Below are 21,388 nucleotides of genomic sequence, written 5' to 3' on the forward strand. Positions count from 1 at the left end.
CCTAGTTCCAAGACAGCTTTCAAAGCTGCATAGGAAAACCCTGTCTCGAAAAATTAAAAAAAAAAAAAAAAGTACTATTTTGTGAAAGTGTTGTTTCTTGTTTACATTTACGTATACAACTTGGATTATAGTGAAAAAAATTTAATGCTGTGTCCTTTGTAGTGAAAAACACCTATTGCCAAGCACACTTCACATATTTAATAAAATCAACACAACTATGTAAGCTTTAACTATTTTCTTCAGATGAGGAAAACTCGTTCGGCAAGATTGAGTAACTTGGCCGAAAGTGGTAGACGTGAGACTCAAACCAAGATGTTTGATCCAAGGAGCTTTTTGGTCACTGTTGCAGTTCGTGGCTAAGTGAGGGCTGCTGGGTTTCTGGATTGGCTGCATGGTGTGGGACCCCCTCAACCAGCACAAAGCTGCCTCTTTCAGGTGGGTCTCACGCTGGCTGCTTTGGGATCCTTTTCCCTGTCGAGTCAGGTTCTGCCGTTCTGCCATTCTTTTAAGGTGTCTCGTTAAGACAACAGGGATACTAAGTTAGATGTGGTAGCTCTTGCCTGTAATTCCAACACGTGGGAGTAGGTGGGAGGATCAAGATTTCAAAGTCAGCCTTGAGCTAGTTCTATGCCAGCTTTGGTTACAGGAGACTGTTTCAAAAACAAAACAAAACCAAGCAAGCAAGCAAACAAACAGCCTACCTTCCTGGCACTCAGGAGGTAGAGACAGTAGTTCAGAAGTTCCAGGTTATTAAACCCCCCCCCCCCCCAGACAGGGCCTCTCTGTGTATCTTTGGAGCCTGTCCCCGAACTTGCTCTGTAGAGTAGGCTGGCCTCAAACTCAGATTTGCCTGCCTCTGCCTCTGCCTCTGCCTCTTGAGTGACGGGATCAAAGGCATGCACCACCACTGCCTGGCTGTTGGGGTTATCTTCAATCTCATAGTCTGAGGCCAGCCTGAAACATGTGAGGCTCTCTCTCGCCGTGCTCTCTCTCTTTCCTTAAGTTTTAAATGTGCAAGCTTAGGCTAATTTCCACATGGTTTCTCAATGGAAACAAACACACAAGTATGTTGGACCAGAGATGGTCCTACTTTTTATGTTTAAGGTAGTCAAAGAAGGCTGAGGGTGAGCCCTTTCTACCCTAGGGCTGGGAAAATGATGGATTTGGTCTCAGTGGATCTGACAGCTGAAAACACAGGGAAAAAGAGCAAGCAGGAGACAGTCTGGATCAGTACTGGGGACTGCAGATCCACTCCAGGATAAATGGTTACCAGCTTCTGTCTGTGAGGGTGAACTGTGAGGGCAACCAGATTCATTGGAAGGTCTGGGTCACACAGGTGTGCCTGGGCCAACAAACTCTTAGTAACTTATGTCCACCCACCTGCTCTCTACTCGTCAGCCTTATTCAAGCCCTAAACTTCCTATTAGGTTTTAAGTAGTGGGAAAACAAAACCAACTTTGAAGTGTTTGTGTCTGAATATAAGCAATTTGTGTTTTGTTGTGCTTTATTATTTTTTTCTGAATAAAATTATAATACACACATATTAATACTTAGGACAGGATGAAAAAGCATCAGCCTACTCCTCCCACTATATGCCCTGGTCTGACCCAAATTCTTGACTCCCCTTCTGACCAGTACTCCACTGGTCATCTCCATCATTGAACTTCTTGTTGGCAGTGTCTGGTTGTTTGTAGTTATCACCACCAAGGTCATGCCATGTCATTCACATCTTGGATGCCAGGTCTTTTGCCAACCAAGAGAGCCAAATAAAGTTAGACAGTCCCTAAAGGAAGATTATAAACTATTGTGTATGTCTCTGCACTTGCATGTGTGGGTGTGCTTGACCATGTGGACATATGTGAAAGCCAGAGGTTGATTTTGAAACATCTTCCCCAATTGCTTCTTCCATCTTATTGAGCCAGTTTCTCACTTAACCTGGTAGTCTGTCTGGCTAGTGAACTGTGCCACCACCTTGCTCCAGAGTTACAGGCATACATTGATTCCCAGTTTTCACCTGGGTGCTAGGGATCTGATAGTATGTCCTCATGCTTGTGCAAGCATTTACTCACTGACGTCCTTTGAGCACATTGTTCATTACAGTGGAACAAATGGCTGAGCATTACATGGCTAAAAGACTGGATCCCTTTTCCTAGCAATTATTTTCTTGTTAAGAATATTTTTCTAGTTCTTAGTGTTGTCATTCTTTTTTCCAGTCCACATGGAACACACAACTTACTTGAGGTGCTCTCAGGGGATGGCACAGGTGCACCCAGCAAATGGCATCAGGCCTTATAGACTTTGTGGGATACCAAGGCTGGGACTCTCATCTCCAGCCTGGATGCGATGGGGAGCCTCTCAAGGCACATGCCATTTTAGAGAGCGGGTTAGCTCTCTAAACAATGATGTAGGGGCAGACAGAGAAGATATGTAAGGACGAGTGTCCAATCATAGGTGGAAGAGACTGGAAATACTTAAGCAGCACAGTGAGGGACTGCCTAGAAAGCCGCATTAACAGCCCAGGACACCAGTTGCTGCTGGGCTTTCTGGGCACATTCCCTGCATAAATGCTGTAGTGTGAGTGAGCAGGGTCCAGGTGTGCAGAAAACATGAGCAGCAACCCAGCAGTTTAAGATGTAGCAGGATTATTTTTAGACATAAAAATCACATCAAAATAGTTTCACGAGACAGTTTAATGGTATCAATAAACTAGGTCTTTTCCATCTCCCTTGCTCTATCAAAGTGGAGTCAAATTTTAAGTTCTTGGAATTTCAAGTTTTCAGACATGAACATAATTTAGGAGCTTTTTATTCATGCACTGTGGACAACAAAGCTCAAGACTTGTGCTGAATCCCGTGACCTAGTTTGGGCTAGTTCAAAGAACTTGACCTCAAGCAGACATGTTTGTCTTTTCTAAATTTTTTTTTTTTTTTTGGTTTTTCTGTGGCTTTGGAGGCTGTCCTGAAACTAGCTCTTGTAGACCAGGCTGGTCTCAAACTCACAAGAGATCTGCCTGTTTCTGCCTTCCAAGTGCTGGGATTAAAGGTGAGTGCCACCACCAATTGGCCTTTTTTTTTTTTTGAGACGGTGTTACATAGCTCAGGCAGCTGAAGATAACCTTGAAGTCCTGATCCTCTGGAAGGTTCATGTGGTGCTGGAGCTCTAGCCCAGTATGCCATGTAAACTCCAGTGACAGTGTAAGTCAGAGGGCACTGGATGCCCTGGAGAGGAGGCTGGGAGCACTTGCTGCTCTTGGAGAGGACCTGGGTTCAGTTCCTGTCACCCAGGTAGGTGGCTCACAAGCAGTTCTACCTGTAGCTCCAAGGGATTTAACACCCACTTTTGCCATCCAAGGGTACTGTACACACATAGATCATGCAACTCATTTTGTTTTTAAAGACCATCTCACTATGTGCTCATGGAATCACTAAGTGGACTAGAGTCAAAGTTAGAAATACCTAAAGGAACCAGACTTAAAACTCAGCCCATACCTGGACTTACAGCCACTAAGGGAACTAGCAGATACAAGCTGAAGACCTGAAACTTTCCCGTGGATATATATCTTCTACAGTGTCGAGAGCTACAGATATATGGGTAGGCAGACTGCCAGAGAGCTCACACTGAAAAGTATGGGCAAAATGAGCTCTGACCTGAAGGTGGCTGATAAGGGCAACCAGTTACAAGAGGTATGAAGGAGGTACAGTGTGTTCCTAAGATAGAATGTGGGTTTCCCAAATACTTCACCAGGACCTTAATTCCAGTAAAAGCTGTCTAACCATAGGAGCACACTGAAGGTTTTTTAGTACCTTAAGGGGCTGAGGTCTGGCTCAAGAGATTAAGTGCACTTGCTGCTTTTGCACAAGAGCCAGGTTTGAGTCCCAGGGGACCAGATGCTCTGTTCTGGCCTGCAGACATCAAGCATGCACATGGTGCAGACATACATGCAGGTGAACCCTCAACCAAACAACCACGACATCTGCCAGAACAGAGGCAGCAGACAAACCCAGCTTCAGAACCACTGGGCCCAGTCCTAGTTTTCTGGATGTTTCTATTTTCCTCTCCCTGCTAGTGGGGGGAAACCCAACATTCTAATGCTGGGCTGCTGTAGGGAGGGTGTATGGGGACCCACAGATGGGAGCTGTGGTCTGCACTGGAGCTGAGGGTGTGTGCAGAAGCTGCTTCCTTCCTTGTGGACTGGATTGTGACCCTCTTCATTTTGCCCCTGCCCACATGGACCCACCACGCCCTACCCCAGTGCTCAACATAAAGGGTTGCCTGACACCCACATTTTGTTTCCACTTTATTGCTCAAGCACAGGACTTGAGGTGTGCCTGGACCATCAGCGTGCATTGAAGAGGCTGAGGGATGGGGACAAGGACAACCTGGATGAGGGGAACCAATAGGAGGGGAGATACTGGAAGGCGCTATCTAGAGGTGATCATCGTAATACCGGAGGATTATCAGGGACACCATCTCAGGAAAGCAAGGCAAGAGAGGTAATGGACACAGTGGTTTTCCCCATGCCCCTAGCACCTGCATGGAGACTGCAGGTTTGGAAAACAACCAGAGAGGGAAGATACGAGGAAAATGTCTGCCCAGGAGACAGCTTCCTGGCTTCACAGACCCCATCCCTATCATACCCACTTGTACCACTTAAAACATGGAGCTAACAGAGGGAGAAATAAATTAACATTCTGATGCAGATGCGTGGAAGGGTATATACACTCGTGTGTAACGGGGAGAGAGGATTGACACCATCTCCAACTACCCCCCATTTCACCCCCAGCCTGCTCTCCTCCCCTTCCCCCAAACCATCATCCAAACAGATAGAAAAATAAAGGTCTAATTCACTCAAAATTCTTCAGTTTTTACAAAACTAACAGGGTGGAATAGGGAAGGGAGCAGGGAGGCAGGCAGCTGCAGGGGTGGGCAGGCGCAGAGAGGCAGGCTATGCCTCTGCCTCCACCTGAGACTGGTTCCCTGCCACATTGTTCGGCTCACCCTTCATCTCAGTGTCAGTGGGATGGTCTCCTGCAGCCACCTCTGCCTTGGCCTGTAAGACCAGAAAAGGAAAAGACTAAATTCCTGAGTAAAAAACAGGTCATTCCTAACAGCAGGGCACAGACAGCAATCTTGGAACTGCCCTCAAAGTACACTCTTGTGTACTACTGTTGAATGTCACTGATTTCGGACGCTTCAAACTTTTTTTTTGTGGTGCTGGGATTAGACTGGGGGCCTTGAGCATGCCCAACAAGCACTCCAACAGTGTATCCCAATATCCCAGACCCACCAAAAAGACATTTCTAAATGTGACCCCCCATGTCTGCGTCAGTGGCATGTCTACTTAAGTTGCAACTATAGGGATTAGTATAGTCCCTGAGCAAGGATATCATACCATTTTTGAAGTTTTCTGTGTGTATATGAAAGCTTTCCTACATATACATCTTTTTTTTGGGGGGGGGGGTGTTGAGACAGGGTTTCTTTCCTCCGTAGCTTTGGAGCCTGTTCTGGAACTCCATCTGTAGACCAGGCTGACTTCAAACTCAGAGATCTGCCTGTTTCTGCCTCTCAAGTGCTGGGATTAAAGGTGTGCACCACCCACCACCCAGATAAGTTTTCCATATATTAAAGCCATTTCTTTATATGCTGACCCCCCCCAAAGTTATAAAATATAGAGCAACACATTAAACTTTTCACCTTTCAAATGTAGCTACTAGTAAGGTTTTGTAATCTGTGTCTTCTGGATGGTGTTAGGGACACTGAAGCAACGAACAAACAAGCAAGAAGTGCTACGTGCGAGCCCCAGAACACTCCATAGGGAGAGATAATGAGAAGGACTCTTACGTAGCAATGTAAGCTAAGCTTCCAGTCATTAGTTAATGTACAGGGAACACACGGCAAGGTGAGCGTGAACCAGCAGGAAACAGTCAAGACAGAACACTAACTACATAACCTCCCAGGCTCCAAGTGTGGGGGTACACTCTTCAAACCCAGGACTCACAGGCAGAGGCAGGCAGACAGCTATGAGTTCTAGACCAGCCTGGTCTACTTCGTGAATTCCAGGCCAGCTGTCTCAAAAAAAAAAAAAAAAAAAACAACAAAGCTGTGAGAACTAGGTCCCATGCTGTTTGCCTGGCCCCACCGGTGGGGTCAACACTGAGGACTTAAATTTCTTTCCTGGGAACAGAGTAACATCTGGCTTCTATAACTGCCACAGACAACCTCAGGCACAGAGCCTGCACCTTAATGCGCTGAAGAGGCGGAGAAAACCCTCTACATCTACTATAGCCATTACTGTGGGGTGGCTTGAGTGAGAACAGCCCCCATAGGTTCACACATCCGAATGCTTGGTACCCAATTTGTGTAACTCACTGGAATTTTAGAAGATGTGGCCTTGTCGAAGGAGGTGTTTGCTGGGAGGCTTTCAGGTTTCTAAAGCCCATACCATTCTAGGATAACTCTCTACCTCACGCTTGCATTTGTTGCCTGCCAGGACGGTCATGGACTCTGGTTGTTTGGAACTCTAGGTCCTCTAAAAATTCTATGAGTTGCCTTTGTCATGGGTGTCTCTTCACAGCAATGAAGTAGCAGCTAAGACATCCCAACCCTCACCTTCTGCTCCTCCTCAGCCAGCCTCTCAAACATGTTGGCATAGAGCTTCTTCTCCCGGGCGAGCTGCCTTCGGGTCCGCTGCTGGCACACAGCCAGCTGGGCTTTGGCGGCCTTGTTGTTAGGATAGAGCTGCAGGACCTTTTGGAAGTCAGCTCGTGCCAGGTCAAAGTCATTCACGGCCAGGTGCGCCTCTCCCCGGCGGAACAGGCCCTTCTCATTGTTGCTGTCCAGCTCCAGGGCCTGAAAGCACAGAGAGGGAGCAGCAGACATCAGGCTCTGCAGCACTGGCCGGGAGTCCCAAGGGAACCCCTCCCCTCAGCAGGATGAGGCTTAGTGGAAATGACTGGCGCTGAGTTAGGGAGAAAAAAAATACAGGGGACAGAGGCATTAAATGGGAAGGGTCATGGCTCAGGAAGAAATCAATTTAATCCAAGAGGAAGATAGGAAATGCAGGTCTTCAGTTTCAGGAAGAACAGGATCCCACCTTTCCAGATATAGAACATGACAATACAACCAGACTCCCTTTAGTTTCCCGAAATCTAGCGCTTGCTTACTGTATGTATCTATTGTCTCCACCATCAAAGTACCTGCCACCAGCCTGTAAGGCAGAATTCCCAACCACATATCCCACTAACTCCACCCAGTGACTGCAGGCAATTTTCAAACTTGCTGGCAGGGCAGCAGCCCTGCCTATAAATGCTATTTCCACATCCTGTGAAGGGCCCTCTCTCACCTTGTTACAGCTTTCGATGGCAGCTGAGAAGGCCTGCAGTTTCAGGTGACACATGGCCAGGTTGAGGTGTGAGGCCAGTCGAAGCGCATTGACCTTTTGCATTTCCTCACCAGAAAAACTAGACTCATATTCTAGCCAAGACACAATCTTCTTGTACTGCAGCACAGCTTGCTTGTACTTGCCTTCCTAGAACGGGAGGGAAGCTCAGACACCCAGTGCAGGTTCAGCAGCCCAGGATGCCTTACCTGGTAGCCACAAGTGACTCCTGGACACGATTCCCACTCCTTCCCATCCCAGACCAACGGACTAAGTAAGATATTAACAGGTGACAACCACGAGGGGCACTCATAACCACGGAGAGAATCATCTGGACAGCCCTCCCTGGGCATCTCGTCCTTGGCTCACCTTGAAGTACACAGTGCCCCTCTCTTTCACTATGTTGCTCTGCTCCAGCTTCTCCTCGGAGTTCATCTCCCAAGACTCCTTGGCCTGCCATACCCCAGAAGATAGACACAATGGTCAGCTTCCTCAGAGTCTCCCACAGACCAGACTCCAGGAGAGGGAAGGCCTCAGGGAGACTCACCTTCTCAAAACTCTTCAGATGGACCTCATACCTCAGTTCAGCATGTGGTGGGATCTGGAACTTTTCCTTCCCAACATTGCCAAAAGCATAGCTGTGAGGGTGAAAATACCAGGGTCACCTCACAGCCCTTCGTCTGCTCAAGGCTTTCAGGGCCCAAAGGCTGCTTGTTCCCTGGAAAAATACCTTTCCATCTTGAGACCTGCTTCAAATTCTTTGTCTGGCAAACATTTCTCTAACTTCTTCATTACGCATTCAGGTGGTCCCACAGCACTCACTACCAGCTGCTCCTAACTCTTTCAACTATACACTGTTGAGATGACTAACTCCAAGAGATAAGGAAGCAAGAACCATCTTGAAGCCATAAGAATTTCAGTATGTGTTTCAACAAATGTTAGCAATTGAATAAATTAATAGCAGATGAAAATCATGATTTGGCAGGGAAGGGATTCGGATGAGGCCTGAATGCAAGGAAGTGTGGACAATGGAGAGCCACACTTTCAGATCCAATGGAGGAAGGGTCCATGATGGTGACAGGTATCCTTAAGAGTAGCAGTGAGCACAGTGCTTGTAAATGCCTGTCACACAGCTCCCTGTAGACTGAATGTAAACATTCAGTTAAGTCCCTCGGCTCTGCCAAGTGCCTGTGTCTCACCTAGGTTTGAGGTATACAATGGAACGCTCTCCTTTCTCCATTCGCTGAATGGCCGTCTCCAGCCCACAGGGCAGATCTAGGCTTTCCCCTTCGCCGACTTCAAAGCGGAGCTCCCGCTGGTCAAAGAGCTGGTCCTTATAGTAACCTTCCAGTGCCACTGGCATCAAAGAGAGGCAGTGCTCCGGGTGTGAGAGAGCAGAGCACCGAGGAAGTTGCCACCAGCCCCCCCATCTCCAAATTATTGCTAATACCCAAGATAACCATTGTGTCTCAGATCTAGAGGGATGCTAAGACAGCGTGGTCTAACTCCTCACTTTATGGATGACAAAAGATTTATGGCCTTCCCTCTCCAAGTCAGCAATCATATGCAGCTCTAGATTCTTCTTCCCACACCAGACACCAGACTGTACTTTCTTACCTTCCACCATCGCACCATCATTGGGCCTGGCATAGCCTTCCCCACGAGTCCGTATTCTGCGGATGACCCCACCATCTTCATCTTCTGTAAGATCTTCTCCTTTGAACTCAAACAGCTCCACCTGTGGGATGAGACATAAGGTGGTGACCAAGTCACTGGTGCAGCTCTTTCCCACCCACGAGTAACAACCAACGGCCAGAGGGGCACCGTCCCAGTAGGAACTGGACAGTGGTACGTCTGACGAGCCATTGGGGGATGCTCTGGCCCACACTTTGGTAGAGACACACAGACTCCGATTGACCTCAATAAAACATCCCGCTTCATTTAACAAGGACTCGAGAAACTCACTCTGGTAGGCATCTCAGTGGCCTTGTGAACATTCTCTCATGCTCATTGACTGGTTTTCCACTCTCAGACTAAACAGCCTTAGTTCTCCCCCTCAGTGGAAGTCATACTTCAACCTCTGACCTGCAGGAAGGGGTCTCTCCCTCCTGTGCTCCAGGTTGCTAATATTCCACACTACCCTCTATAACCCCAATAATTCCTGATCCGACTCCTTGCAGTTAAGAAAGCCTCAGTCACTTCTTTTCTAGAAAGGCTTTGGCGCCCTTTCTTCCAAACCAAAGCTTCTATCACGGCGCAGAACCAGCCAGCTATCCTCTCCATCTCTCCTCCTCCTAAAGCCAGGCCCTCAGGCTTGGCTACATTGTCTTTAAGAGGCAGGAAGGGCTGGAGGGCAGCCAGGCAGCAGGGTGAGATAAGGCCTGGCTCTGTGCCTGGCGCTCTATGGCCAGCACTCACCTCAAACACAAGTGTGGCGTTGGGGGGGATCTTTGGAGGGCTGCCCGCTGAACCGTAGGCATATTCAGGCTTGCAGGTGATATGGCATACTTCTCCCAATTTCATGGTTGCCACAGCAATATCCCAAGCTTTGATGACCTCCCCTGTAGGTAGAGGCAAACACAACCTGCTTAGCAGGGGTCTAATTCTAGGCTCAGTGTCCCCCAAAACAGCGAGGGGGATCAGAGACGAACAGTGGCAGAGTTGTCATTCTTAACACATTAAAAAGATTGCTCAACCTTGCAACAGAGTCCAAGAAGCAAGACTGTCCACCCTTAGAGGGAGGGAGGAGCGGAACTCATGAGCTGGGGAAGAAATCGGCCAGTCCCAGAACAGTGGAAGATACAGGATGGATAATGGACAGATCATTTTTTGTCATTTCGTTTTGCAAGACAGGGTTTTTCTGTGTAGCCATGGCTGTCTTGGAACACACTCTGTAGACCACACTGGCCTTCAACTCAGAGATCCACCTGCCCTGCCCCCCACCTCCTGGGTGCTGGGACTAAGGATGTGTGCCACAACAGCTGGGCAATATATTTTCAATCATTTCTCCTTGACCTTGGTTCTGGTGTTTTGTTTTTTTCCCTGTTCCGATGACTAGTTTATGCTATTGCTAAGGCTATCTCCAACTCCTGGGCTCACGTGACTTGTTTGCCTCAGAACATAAATTTTGCTTGTGACAGCTTTGATCAACTCCAGAGCCTATCTTGCCAGTCCACTAACCATGCCTACCTTTTCCCAGGTCAAAGGAGAATTTGTCCTTGCGATCCAGACTGGAGTCAAACTTTGTGCCATCTAACAGCCAGCCAGTGTAGTGGACAAAGACCCGGTCTCCAATCATGGGTGTCTCTGTGCCTGTACCCTCTCTCTTGATGACCTGGAAGGAAAGGAGAGAACATGAGTACCCAGGGATGTGGGCAGAAGGGCCCAACTGCCCATAAGACCCCCCAGGGACCTCTTTATCAGCCGGTCCAGAAGCCCAATCTTCAAATGATTCTGATGTCAGTGGTTTAACTTAAGACTCAAGGAACCTCCTCTGTCCAGACCGGTTCTGGAAAACTGTAACTAAAACGACCTGAGTTTAACTCTTGTCTATGGTTTTAGACAAGTTGCTAAACTATCTAAATTGTCAAGCACCGAGGACAATTCCTAGTCCCTGGAGGTGCTTGAAGAACTGATAAAGCACGGACAGAAAATTAGCAGATCACCAGTTCAGGGTCTGGTTTGAATGGAATGGAAGTAATGAAGATCTGTTCAAAACTGGGAAAAGGAAGGGCCAGAATACAGATGAACACAAAGGCTCTGCATCAGGGCCTGGGAAATGAGAGTTGAGACACAAAATTACCAGACCGGCAAGCTAAGGGGCCCTTTATTTCAAGACTAAGAGTACCGCCCATGAATGTATAGGCATGCCGCTTCTGTTGAACATTTGTATATTGGTGACCCCCCCCCCGGGGTGGGCCACTAGGTGGACTAGAAACCATGCTCCAAGGGAAGAAGACTTCCCTGATAAGAATGCACAGGGGCCTCCAAGGAGTGGAGGATAAAAGGAATTGATCCCCTGGGAATCAGAGCAGAAAGAAGGACCACATGTTCGCAGGAGAGCAGCTAGAGCTGGGGTAAAACCCAGGAGCATTTCTGGACCAACAAGGCTCACTGAGGTCTCTGCTTAGCACGGCCTACACACACTGTAAGAGCTGAGCAATGGGACGCCTAGAGGAGAAACAATGGATGCAGGGAGCGCATGCAATGCGGGTTAGGATTTCACCGTCCTGGACTGCTGGCAGAACCTGCTCTGAACCGGCGCCCATTGTCCCGTCCCGGGTCAGGGCGCCCTCCCCCTCGCTCCTCGGGCTATTTGCAGTCAGGCGATTAGTGAGCCGCTGGCTCCGGGGCAAAACCGCCTCCCCCACGGCCAGCAAGCACCCCGAACCCCCAACTCAGGCTCAGGAGGGGCGGGAGAGGAACTACAGGTCCCGGCATGCACCGCTCCCGCTCTCCCAGGGCCGAGAAAGGGGGCACAGCATGGCCGAGCCCGTGACCTCGCTGGGTCTGGGCAATAGCAAAGGGGCACAGGGAGGCACAAAGGGCTCTGGGCCAGGAAACGGTTCCAGGGAGCCATTTCAGAGCCTAGCTAATGTTTAACTTTCAAGTGGGCGAGCCCTGCCGCACCTTCGCCCAGGTGGCCGGCGCGCGCTCCGGCCGAGGGGTCCCCGGGAGGCGAGGCCCGAACCCCTAGGCGCGCCCCGGCCTCGTGCGTCCCGCCCAGGGCCCCGGCTGCGGCTCTCGCGCTCCGCTCCGCCCCTCTCGGCCGCATAGTGCAGCCGGATCAAGTTGGCGTTGCAGTGGGGGCTCCTTCCCGGACCGGGGGCCGCACCCTGCGGTGCGTGCAGCCGCCGTGCCACCTTCCGCGCCGCAGTCCGCCCAGGAGAAGGCAAATTCCCCCTCCCCCGGCCGCGGCGTCCCCCGGGGGCCCCCGAGCCTGCAGTCCGGGGCTCCGCGGCCCCCTCACCTTGAGCACGCCCTCGTCCTGCTTGGGGCTGATGTCCACGCCTTCGATAGGCAGGGGCGCCGGCTGCGCCCCGTTTTCGGCCGCCTTCATCTCCTCGGCGGTCATGGCCGCTAGGCGCACCGTTGGCTACGGGAGTGGAACGAGCGCGAGCCGGGCGCTCTGGCCGCCGACAGGGGTGAGCGGTGCCGGTGGCGTGCGGCAGAAGGCGGCGCAGCCCAGCACGAACCGCGCTCCACGCTCGCGCACCAGGCTCTCCGCGCGCTCGCCGCCGGCGGCCGAGTCCGGCGACGCCGAGGGGGCGGGCGCAGCGCGGCCCGGCCCGTGATTGGTCCCGCTCGCCACGGGGGCGGGGTCAGGAGGAGCCGCACGAGCGGGCTGCGAAGGGGCGGGGCGGAGAACTTTCTAGAGAAGCGGTTAAACGGGTTGGGGCTCTTGGGCTGAGGGCCGCCGAGGGGGTTTTTTGGGTAAGATTTGTTTTTCTGGTTGATGGCTCTTAGGGGAGGCCTCCTCTCCCACTCCACGACTTCTCAGATTTCCATGATCGCACCCTCCCCCACGTCCTCTCTCCCCACCCCCACCGTCAGAGTCTAGCCGAGTTTTCCAGATCCTTCTCCATCCTCAGGGTTCCCAAGTCTGAGCCTGCCTGGCGGCCCGCCCGGTTCACCCCGGCCCACAGCGCAGTAGCTGTGGTAGCCAGATGTGAAGTGGCAAGGGTCCGCCTCCCGCCTTTGGGTCCCGGACGTGGGCACCTAAGCAATGTGGGGAATAGAGGCCAAGGGAGTTGAAAGCCTAGGCCCAGGAAGGAACCGTTTCAACCCGGGTGCACAAATTAGGGGACACAACTTTGTCCTCCCTGCAGCCCGGCATGCCCACCGGATGAGTTGCTTTCCAAAACCCTGTGAGCAGGAGATCTTGTGAGACATGACCCCCAGAGCCAAAGACTTGTAAGTGGGGTATGTGTTGCGTTAAAACACTTTTCTCCCACCATGTAACCAGCCTTACTTGTTAGTACTGGAGCACAAAATAGTTTCAGCTCACGGAAAAAAAAAAAAAATCTTCTTTCCCTTTTTACTAAAGGTGGACAGGAAGGAATCTTCTCACCGCTTCTCCTAAGTGATACCTGTGGAGTTCCGAGACTGTGGCTAAAACCGTGAAGTTCTAGTTACGAAACAAGATGTCCTGTGTCTGCCCAGCATAGCAGTATACAGAGCGCCTCGTGAGAACTACCAGGTAGCTATTGGCTTTGTGAGTTTTCGTGAACTCTTTGTCTCTGTGTGCTCGGCATGGTGCTGTTCGGTGATGCCATTTAAATAGGGGATAGGCTATAATACCGGGCCTTCGAGATGTCTCAGTCCAGTGGGTGAAAGTGTTTGCTTCATGACTGTGGACCTGAATTTGTCCCACAGAGTCGGGACAACAGATTCCTACAAAGTTGTCTTCTGACATCCACACGTGTACCCTATCATCCCTCCCAAATTAGTGTAATTTAAAAAAAAAAAAAAACCTTATTATACTGGTTTAAGTATCACTGTTGGACACTTTGTTGTAGTTCCTTCTGATGGAACCTAACCGGTTCTTTCCAGAAATTTACATTTCTGTGACTTTAACCAAGATCTAAGCTGCTTCTCTGGTAGTGAAGGCTCTTGTATAGCACTGGTTTGCACATGGCAGTTATCTCTCTGGTGAGAGACTCAGGTAGGCCTTATCTGGCACCTCAAGTTGTGATAGAGAAGGTGAGTTTTACAGTAGTGAGTTTGTGTTTTGTCCTTGAGAACAGCATCAAAGACCCTGATGCCTTTGGGTTCATGCAGCATCAACATTTGCCTGCACTCTGCTTGAGTGGGTAACTTAATACAGTGGATAGAACATGTGGTTTGCAATAAACACAGAGTTGGGTTGCCCAGTTACAGCTGTGCAAATTGAGGCAGGGTGCCTGTTTTGTTAGCCTCCATTTCCTGTCTGTGAGCCCTGCTGTAAATAGCGAGACTTGGTGGTTTCAAAATAGGGAATGTATTATTGCCGTGCATCTGTGTGGAAAAGGGAGATGGTCCTCACGGTGGCCATGTGATGTGTGTGGGGACGGAGGCCAGCACAGAGTACTGTGGTGAGAGGGACTGAGGACAGGTCTTCAGTGAGGTCTTGAATCCCAGGGCAGGGCCATGCGCTTCTGCAGGTTTTCCTGGTTGTGTATGTCACTTTCTTTTTTAAACCTTTTTATTTTACATGTATGGGTGTTTTGTGTGTATGGATGTCTGTGTACCGTGTGTGTGTGTGCAGTGCCTGTGGAGTTCAAATGGGGGCCCTACTCCCCCAGGCTGGAGTGCTGTGGTTGTAAGCTATCATCATGTAAGTGCTGGGAATTGAACCCAGGTCCTCTGGAAGAGTAGCCAGGCTCAGCTCCATGTGTAGTCTTCATAGGAGGCATGACTCCTCCTCCTCTTTGTCCCCTTCTCCCCCCCACTCATTTAAGTAGTATCCCCATTGTATGAGTATGCATCCCTTTCCACCTTAAAATTTTGTATTTACTAGTAGGTGTGGTGTGGTGTGGTGTGTGTTTCAGTACGTAGGTCCCACAGCACATGAGTGGAGGTCAGAGGCCAACTTTGTGGAGTTAATTCTCACCTTCCACCTTGACATGGATTCCAGGGATTGAGTTTTTAGTGGATGAGCCCTCTCATCAGTGTATCCACTCCCCCCCCCCCCTTTTTTTCTTTTTTCTTCAAGATAGTGTTTCTCTACATAGTCCTGGTTGCCCTGGAGCTTACTAGGTAGACCAGGTTGGCCTTGAACTCACAGAGGTTAAAGTTGGGGCACCTGGTTCTCTCTCCATCCACCTTTGTGGGCAGTTGCTCACTGAACCCAGAACTCAGGGAATGGCAGGCCAAGAGCTCTGGGATCATCCAGTTTCTTCTCAAACAGGAAGTCTCTACCCATTTAAACAATAGGTCTCTGTGTTTTTCTTGCCCAACCCTGTTTTCTCTATAGGATTTTGTCTTCTAGATATCTCACATAGAGAATGAAGCTTTTTAAATGTCTTCCATTGAAATTGTAATCTTGTATTTTTGAAGAATGACAGACAGAAGAGAGAGACACCATTAAGAACAAAAGAAAAGGATTCTTCAAAGAAACAGTAACGGAAGCTAGTAAACATGGAGTGAATTTTCCCGCATGAAAACAAAAATGCGAGGTGCTAAAGATGACGAAAAACTTTCAAAGAAGATGAAGTGAGATGCAAACAGGAGCCAGGTGGGAGACACTGGCCTACTCTGCCCCCTGGTGTTGTAACACTGACGGCTTTGTGTGTTTTCCAGGTTGGAAGCCTTGCACGCCTTTTGGTTTTTCAGTCAACATACAAAGTAATGGGTTTCATTATGGCCTTCCATATACAGATGTCACTCTCCTCCGCTCTTATTCCCTCCTGCTCTCTTGTCTCCTCCATTCTTCTTGTCCTCTTCTTTTTCCCAAGTGGTTTCCATTTCTGCTCTCATCTCCTGTTTGCACACATACATATTTAGATTCCACACATAAAATGTAGTTTGTTCAAGTCTGGCTTATTTTGCTTAGCATAATCTTTGGTTCTGTCCCCCTTCCTGTATGCCTGAATAGCAATTCACTGTGCATATGTATCAGGGTTTTAAGCGTACCTATTGCTGGACCCCTTGGCTGTTCCACCACTGGGGTTGTGGCAAGCACAGTGGCTGAGCGCGGAAACCTCGAGCCTCTTGGTTAGGTTCAGCACCAGGTCTTTCGTTTTGCTGCTGCTGTTCTAACCTTCTTCAAAGCTTTTTTTGTTTGCTGCTGGTAGAGAAAATGCATTTTATGTGTTGGAGAGATGTTGGAGAGCTGTTACAAGGCTAGGCTCACAGCCAAAATGTCAAAATGCATTTATACAAAATTTTCAAACAAAACTTACTGTGTAACCATTATTACTATTACATGAGTGCTCACCATGTATTACAGAGTGGCCTCCACTTGAAATCCTGGTGTCTCTGCCTTCCAAATACTTGTCTTAAAGATCTGTGCTAAAATACAATGTTGTGCAACCACACCTTTGTTTTTTTTTTTTTTTTAAAGGGTCTCTTATAAACCCCCAGGCTTGCCTTGGAATTGCTCTGTGGCCAAGGGTGACCTTGAACTTCTGATTCCCCTGCTTCTACCTCCCAACTTGTGGGATTACAGGTGTGTACCACCATACCTGCTTCTTACTGTTTTGCCATAGGGTCTTGTTGGTCTCAAAATCATTTAAGCAACAAGTTTGTGGTGATTTGTGCATTCAGGGGTTAGCAAAGGACGTGGACTGAGTTGTGGCTCTCAGCCCATGTTGTTTTAGTTCTATCATATTGTTTGCAGTGGAAGGCAGCAGGCGTGTTACAAGTGCTGATGACAACAGGAGAAAGCTACCCCAGGATGCACCTGAGCATCTGTGCACATCAGTGGGTGAGGCTTAGGTGAACACAGTGCTGTTTGAGAGTCGAAGGTGATGATTATGAGGCGGAGTATGATAGATGCTGGGAGTCCAGAAACTGGTCTCTGAGGCACATACGTTGTATCACGTGGCTGGATGGAGAGGCAAGGAACCCTGAGGAAGGCAGCTCTCTCCAGCCCCTCAGGCAAACGTGCTGCGCCTTTTGTTATGGGAGAGTGGGCCCACCTAGTTCCATGAGCCAAGCTTACTGGGGATCTGGGAGGCTGAGGCCGCCTTCTCCTTGGACTCTGGCTCATTTGAGTGCTTAGCATGTCCCATTCCTTCTGCCACCTGGTGCCGCCTCACTGATTTGTAGGAAGAAGGTGTGAGTAAGCTTGTTACTTAGCCTTATCAATATTTTACCTGGTTATTGTATGTCCTGAAAAGGTGGAGGCCTAGTTGAAGTGAGGTTGGGGGCAGAACTGTAGCACAAGATTCCAGAACACACTGTTGTGTGGAACCCGGAACAGTAAGTTTACAGTTGTCCTCTGTACCACTCCTCCTTCTGTAGCGGGATCGCGGGCTGGGTAGCTGCCTATGTCCCTTTGCTTCAGGGTTTCTGACTGAGGGAGGCTGCAGGTCTGGGACTCCAGGATGCCTCCAGACCAATAGGTAGTGACTTTTCTGTTTTCTTCTATCTTCTGTTGAGAAACTCAAAATCAGTGTCTTCCAGGAAGACCTCCCTGATGGCTCCACCTAACCACGAGCTCTTTCCTCTGCTTCGTGTGTCCGGTGTTCAGTGACTGTCATTACAGTTCAGATTGTCATGGGGCCTCGAGGGTCCCACATGTTCTTCAGTTGTCACAGAGTTATGGGTGGGGTGCATGTCTTGCTTTCAAATAAGATTACCAACTTCCCGGGCTCAAGCAAGAGATGGCTGGGGCTTTGGATGCCCAGAAGTAGCTATTATCTGGAACATGTTTTCTGTCTCTAGGGTGGATTTCTGCGGGTAAGGCCACCCATCCCATCTGCAGGCCGGTTCTGGTTCTTTTGCTTCTCTTGCATACTCCCTTTCATTCATTCATTTACTAAACAAACATCCCCTTTATGAATTCCTTGTGTGAGAGGTGAAGCATTCAAAGATGGGTTATTGGCGGTCTCTCTGTATTTGTCTTAGTCACCTCAATTGCACAGGCATATTCACTACCTCTGTGCACTTGGTTTCTTTTAGGTCTCCAACCTGGGACAAAGGGCTAATTGAGATGTCTATTAACATATCAAAGCAGACACAGGCAGCCCAGTTCTTCAGCATCCCTCAGTCCCTATCTGTCAGGGAGTCCTCCTGGCTGCCATACCCTGCCCACTACCCTGAACTCTCCAGTCTAACTACTGGTCTGGGCTTCCCTCCCTCCTAGCTCCTCTGGCCCCTATATAACTTGCCACTTTAAGGAGCATGTGTCTCTTGGCCAGTCTCTTGACCCAGGCCACTGTTTTTGGTCAGTGGCTCCTGTCTTGCTCTCCTTCCTGTCTCCTCACATGGCCTGGCTCCGTCTGGCCATCTTCACTCTGGACTCTCCCAGATGTCTCCATCTCTACCTGCTTTCTCCCTTCTGTCTGTATTAAAAAGCCTCAACCCCTTAGGAGCAGTCAGTCATGCCCTCCTTTTATTTCTTGTTTTCATTCAGTTCACAGATAATGCCTCCAATCCCAAGCTGCTTCTTAGTTCATTGTCTTGTTAGGTATTGAGCAAATTTCAAGACAAGTAGATCTGCTTCTCTTCATCAGAAGGAGGAATGTGAGATCACATGACTTGTTGAAACTGGGGAGGTCCTAATTGGTATCTGGATTTCTGCCAAAAGCTCAAAAAACCAGAACAGCAAAGACACACTATCCTACCAGAGGGGCTGAGTTTAAATAGAAATGAACTAGTGGTTAAGTTCAGGGTCTTAACATACAAGCACAAATCACAGTGAACAGTGACAGCTTTCTTAAAGCAAGACATGTAACAGTGATGACAGGGTATAGGGAGGGGCGAAGGGTAATCTATAGTTTGCTGTTTAGTGGGGCAGGGTCCTTTTTCAATGACAGAGCCAACTTCTGACACCCTAAACCCAGGGATAGTGAAGTGACGAAGCTGGGCCACCAACCCACTCACCCCAACTTGTCTCCAGCAGTTGCCCCAGTAACTGTCACAAGCCAAGGGAGAACGCAAGCATTTCTAACTGGCTTTCAGGTTGCTACACAGATGCCGCTACGTAGTCCAGAGGTGGATAATGTGCAAGCTGGTGGGTGGAGGAGGATGGGTGAGAGATGATTGGAGAAGGGCAGAGAGATGTTCTCTACTCCACCTAATTTTTGAGTTAGTTGCTTAGTGTGATAGGTTTCTTCTTTTACATTTGTCTTAAAAATGCGTTCAGTGATTTGTTTCCAAACAAATAAAAAATCAGTCTTTCACTCCCATTGCCCCTTTCTTCTCTGAAAAAGTTTCCAAATCTTTCTGGAAGGCTTAAATCCAAGAGCAATAGTCAACTGATTTGGGTTTGTAGCTCTTAGTCGGTTGAGCCTAATCTGTGACAGTTACATGACAACAGTATGCTTTTGTTGAATGAGAACAGAAAAGAAGTCTCCTGTAGTCTATGGTCAGTTAGTTTGGATAGCTTCTTTCCTTGAACCTGGGGGAGCAAGCAGACAGTAGCTGGTGACCCTGGCAACACTCTCTGGTAAGAGCAGTGAATGTGTAGGTTTGCACTGGAAAGACTGTTCGAGGGGAGTATGAATCCACCCAAGGACGGGCACACCTAGTTAGTTCATCTTGGAGGAAGAAAATGTCTTCTTCATTCTCTGTGTTGCAATAATCAGACCCAGCAGCTGTCTGGGATGATAACATGTATAATGGTAAACTCATCCCTCATCAGTTTCCCACAGAGCACTCCACATGTTTCTATGTCACGGGCAGTGTTAGCGTTGGTGAACTGGGGAAACTTGGCAGAGCTTCAAGGTATACATACGGTGTGATCCTCTGGTGATGGGCACATTGCTGTGTCGCTCAGCCCTCCAGGTCTGAAAGGCCTGTCTTGCCACTGGTGACTCAGCCAGCCTTGGGGCTGTGTTACAGTCTGAGGCCTGTGGATAGCACCCAGGTTGTGAATGCTCATCCGAGGCTTTGAAAAATCAGGCCCCGAGTGGCCCCCTGCGTCTGGATCTATCTTGCTAAGCTCTTGCACAATTTTTAGTCACTCTTTTTCCAGCTCCTGGTTCTGGATCATCTCCTCAAAGGCATGGAACTGTTTCTGTTCTAACTGGTGCGGCGTTTGTTCTTGCTCCAGTTCTCGCTGGGTGGCCATGTTCTGGGAAAATTCAGCCCTTCTCTTTATATTTTTCCCATTCTTGGGTGTATGTATCCAAACTGCTTCTGGTTCTTCTACTTGGGGAAAAGTGGGTTCTTTAATTTCTTGACTGTGTCTTCTCAGGACTGACAGCTGATTTGTAATCCCGATATCTGGGACTTTGCTCTATGAAGGACTTGGTGTACTTGTTATAGAGGATAAAGGCATATTCAATGTTGCTTTCTTCAGAGTAAACGGATGCCTTGTAGATGGCTTGAACTCCAGAGTGCAAGTACTGACAGTGTGGAGTATTGAATTCCACTGCATTCTCAAGCTGGGGAAGGGAGGGGGGAGGCTCTTTACCGTGTCTTTGGGTGGAAGGGTGATATTTCCATGGTCAGGCATCAGGACCAACAACTTGGAGTCAGATTTCTGCCTTCAGAATACAGCCACATGGGAAGAGTCTGTTGTTTCGGACTCCTCCATCGTGTTTGAAGCTAGGTATCTCCTGACACCGGTAGTGTCAGTCACAGATTAAAAACCATACAGTAATATGGTTTGTCTGTGTTGCTGAAGCTAAATAGCATGTGTGTCCAATATGAGAGACTGGTCCCTGGTCACTTGGGATAATCCATATTTGTTTATGGACAACTACATAGAAGCTCCAAAGTTCTAACAAATGCTGATAGGGTTAGAGGGAGAATGAGGTCATAAAGCAGGTAGTGTGTATGCAGTAGAAAGGTCAGGTTCCTGGCCAGAGAATGGCATCGGGTAGAGAGAATGGCAGGAGAGCTACAGCTACCCTTGAATGAATGGCTGAGTGTAGGCAGGGAAAGCCTGCACAGCAGGTATGGCAGTTCCTCTTTCCTCCCTTTTCAGGTTAGGGAGATCATTTCAGTGTTTCTTACATGTATTTCCTTATCAGAGTTACTGGCAGGAAATACTTTTATTTGCTCCCACATGGGGTAGCTCATGGTCTTAAGGAGCAACACAGCCCTGGGAACAAAGTGCCGAGTGTGGGATGAGGTGCTAAGGCAGGAGGCCCTTCAGGGGACTGATGATGAGGAGAGATGGGGAAGGAGTTACTTGAACTGAGTTTTGGAATAGGATAGGTGTTTCTCAGTGCACAAAGCTAGGAAGGGCATCCAAGGTGGAGGTGGGCCAGAGCACAACACTACAATATGCTTGGGTATTTAAAGAAATAGGAAATTTATCCTGTGCCAAAGTTCTTCACTTTATCCCACTTCAGAGTTCTTTCCTTTGAAGTGAACTGTATTTTAAGCATCAAAGTCTTTTATCCTTTGAAGTCT

The 21,388-nt window shown here is 48.8% G+C and overlaps 1 protein-coding gene and 1 pseudogene across 1 annotated transcript; both read right to left on the reverse strand.

Moving 5' to 3' along the window:
- Positions 1 to 4,284: 4,284 nt before the first annotated feature.
- Fkbp4 (FKBP prolyl isomerase 4) lies at positions 4,285 to 12,611 on the reverse strand. Its single transcript, XM_051207917.1, has 10 exons — positions 12,348 to 12,611; positions 10,568 to 10,712; positions 9,797 to 9,939; positions 8,996 to 9,116; positions 8,578 to 8,734; positions 7,926 to 8,016; positions 7,748 to 7,831; positions 7,343 to 7,528; positions 6,610 to 6,849; positions 4,285 to 5,050 (listed from the first exon to the last, which is right to left on the reverse strand). The coding sequence occupies exons 1-10, from the start codon at positions 12,450 to 12,452 to the stop codon at positions 4,946 to 4,948; spliced, it is 1,377 nt and encodes a 458-aa protein (XP_051063874.1). The 5' UTR covers positions 12,453 to 12,611; the 3' UTR covers positions 4,285 to 4,945.
- A 7,134-nt stretch (positions 12,612 to 19,745) lies between these two features.
- Positions 19,746 to 20,483, reverse strand: LOC127212882 (STAM-binding protein-like; annotated as a pseudogene).
- Between the last annotated feature and the right edge of the window lie 905 nt (positions 20,484 to 21,388).

The sequence above is a fragment of the Phodopus roborovskii genome, unplaced genomic scaffold (assembly GCF_943737965.1).
Source record: "Phodopus roborovskii unplaced genomic scaffold, PHOROB, whole genome shotgun sequence".
Lineage (NCBI taxonomy): Eukaryota > Metazoa > Chordata > Mammalia > Rodentia > Cricetidae > Phodopus > Phodopus roborovskii.

What these genes read in the sequence shown, in the direction of transcription:
- Fkbp4 (XM_051207917.1), bottom strand. Translation starts at nt 12,452, where the DNA reads ATGACCGCCGAGGAGATGAAGGCGGCCGAAAACGGGGCGCAGCCGGCG. An exon ending in AGGACGAGGGCGTGCTCAAG is followed by an intron (nt 10,713 to 12,347) that starts GTGAGGGGGCCG and finishes CTTTCCTTCCAG; the next exon opens with GTCATCAAGAGAGAGGGTAC. An exon ending in GGGGCACTGTGTACTTCAAG is followed by an intron (nt 7,529 to 7,747) that starts GTGAGCCAAGGA and finishes CTCCCGTTCTAG; the next exon opens with GAAGGCAAGTACAAGCAAGC.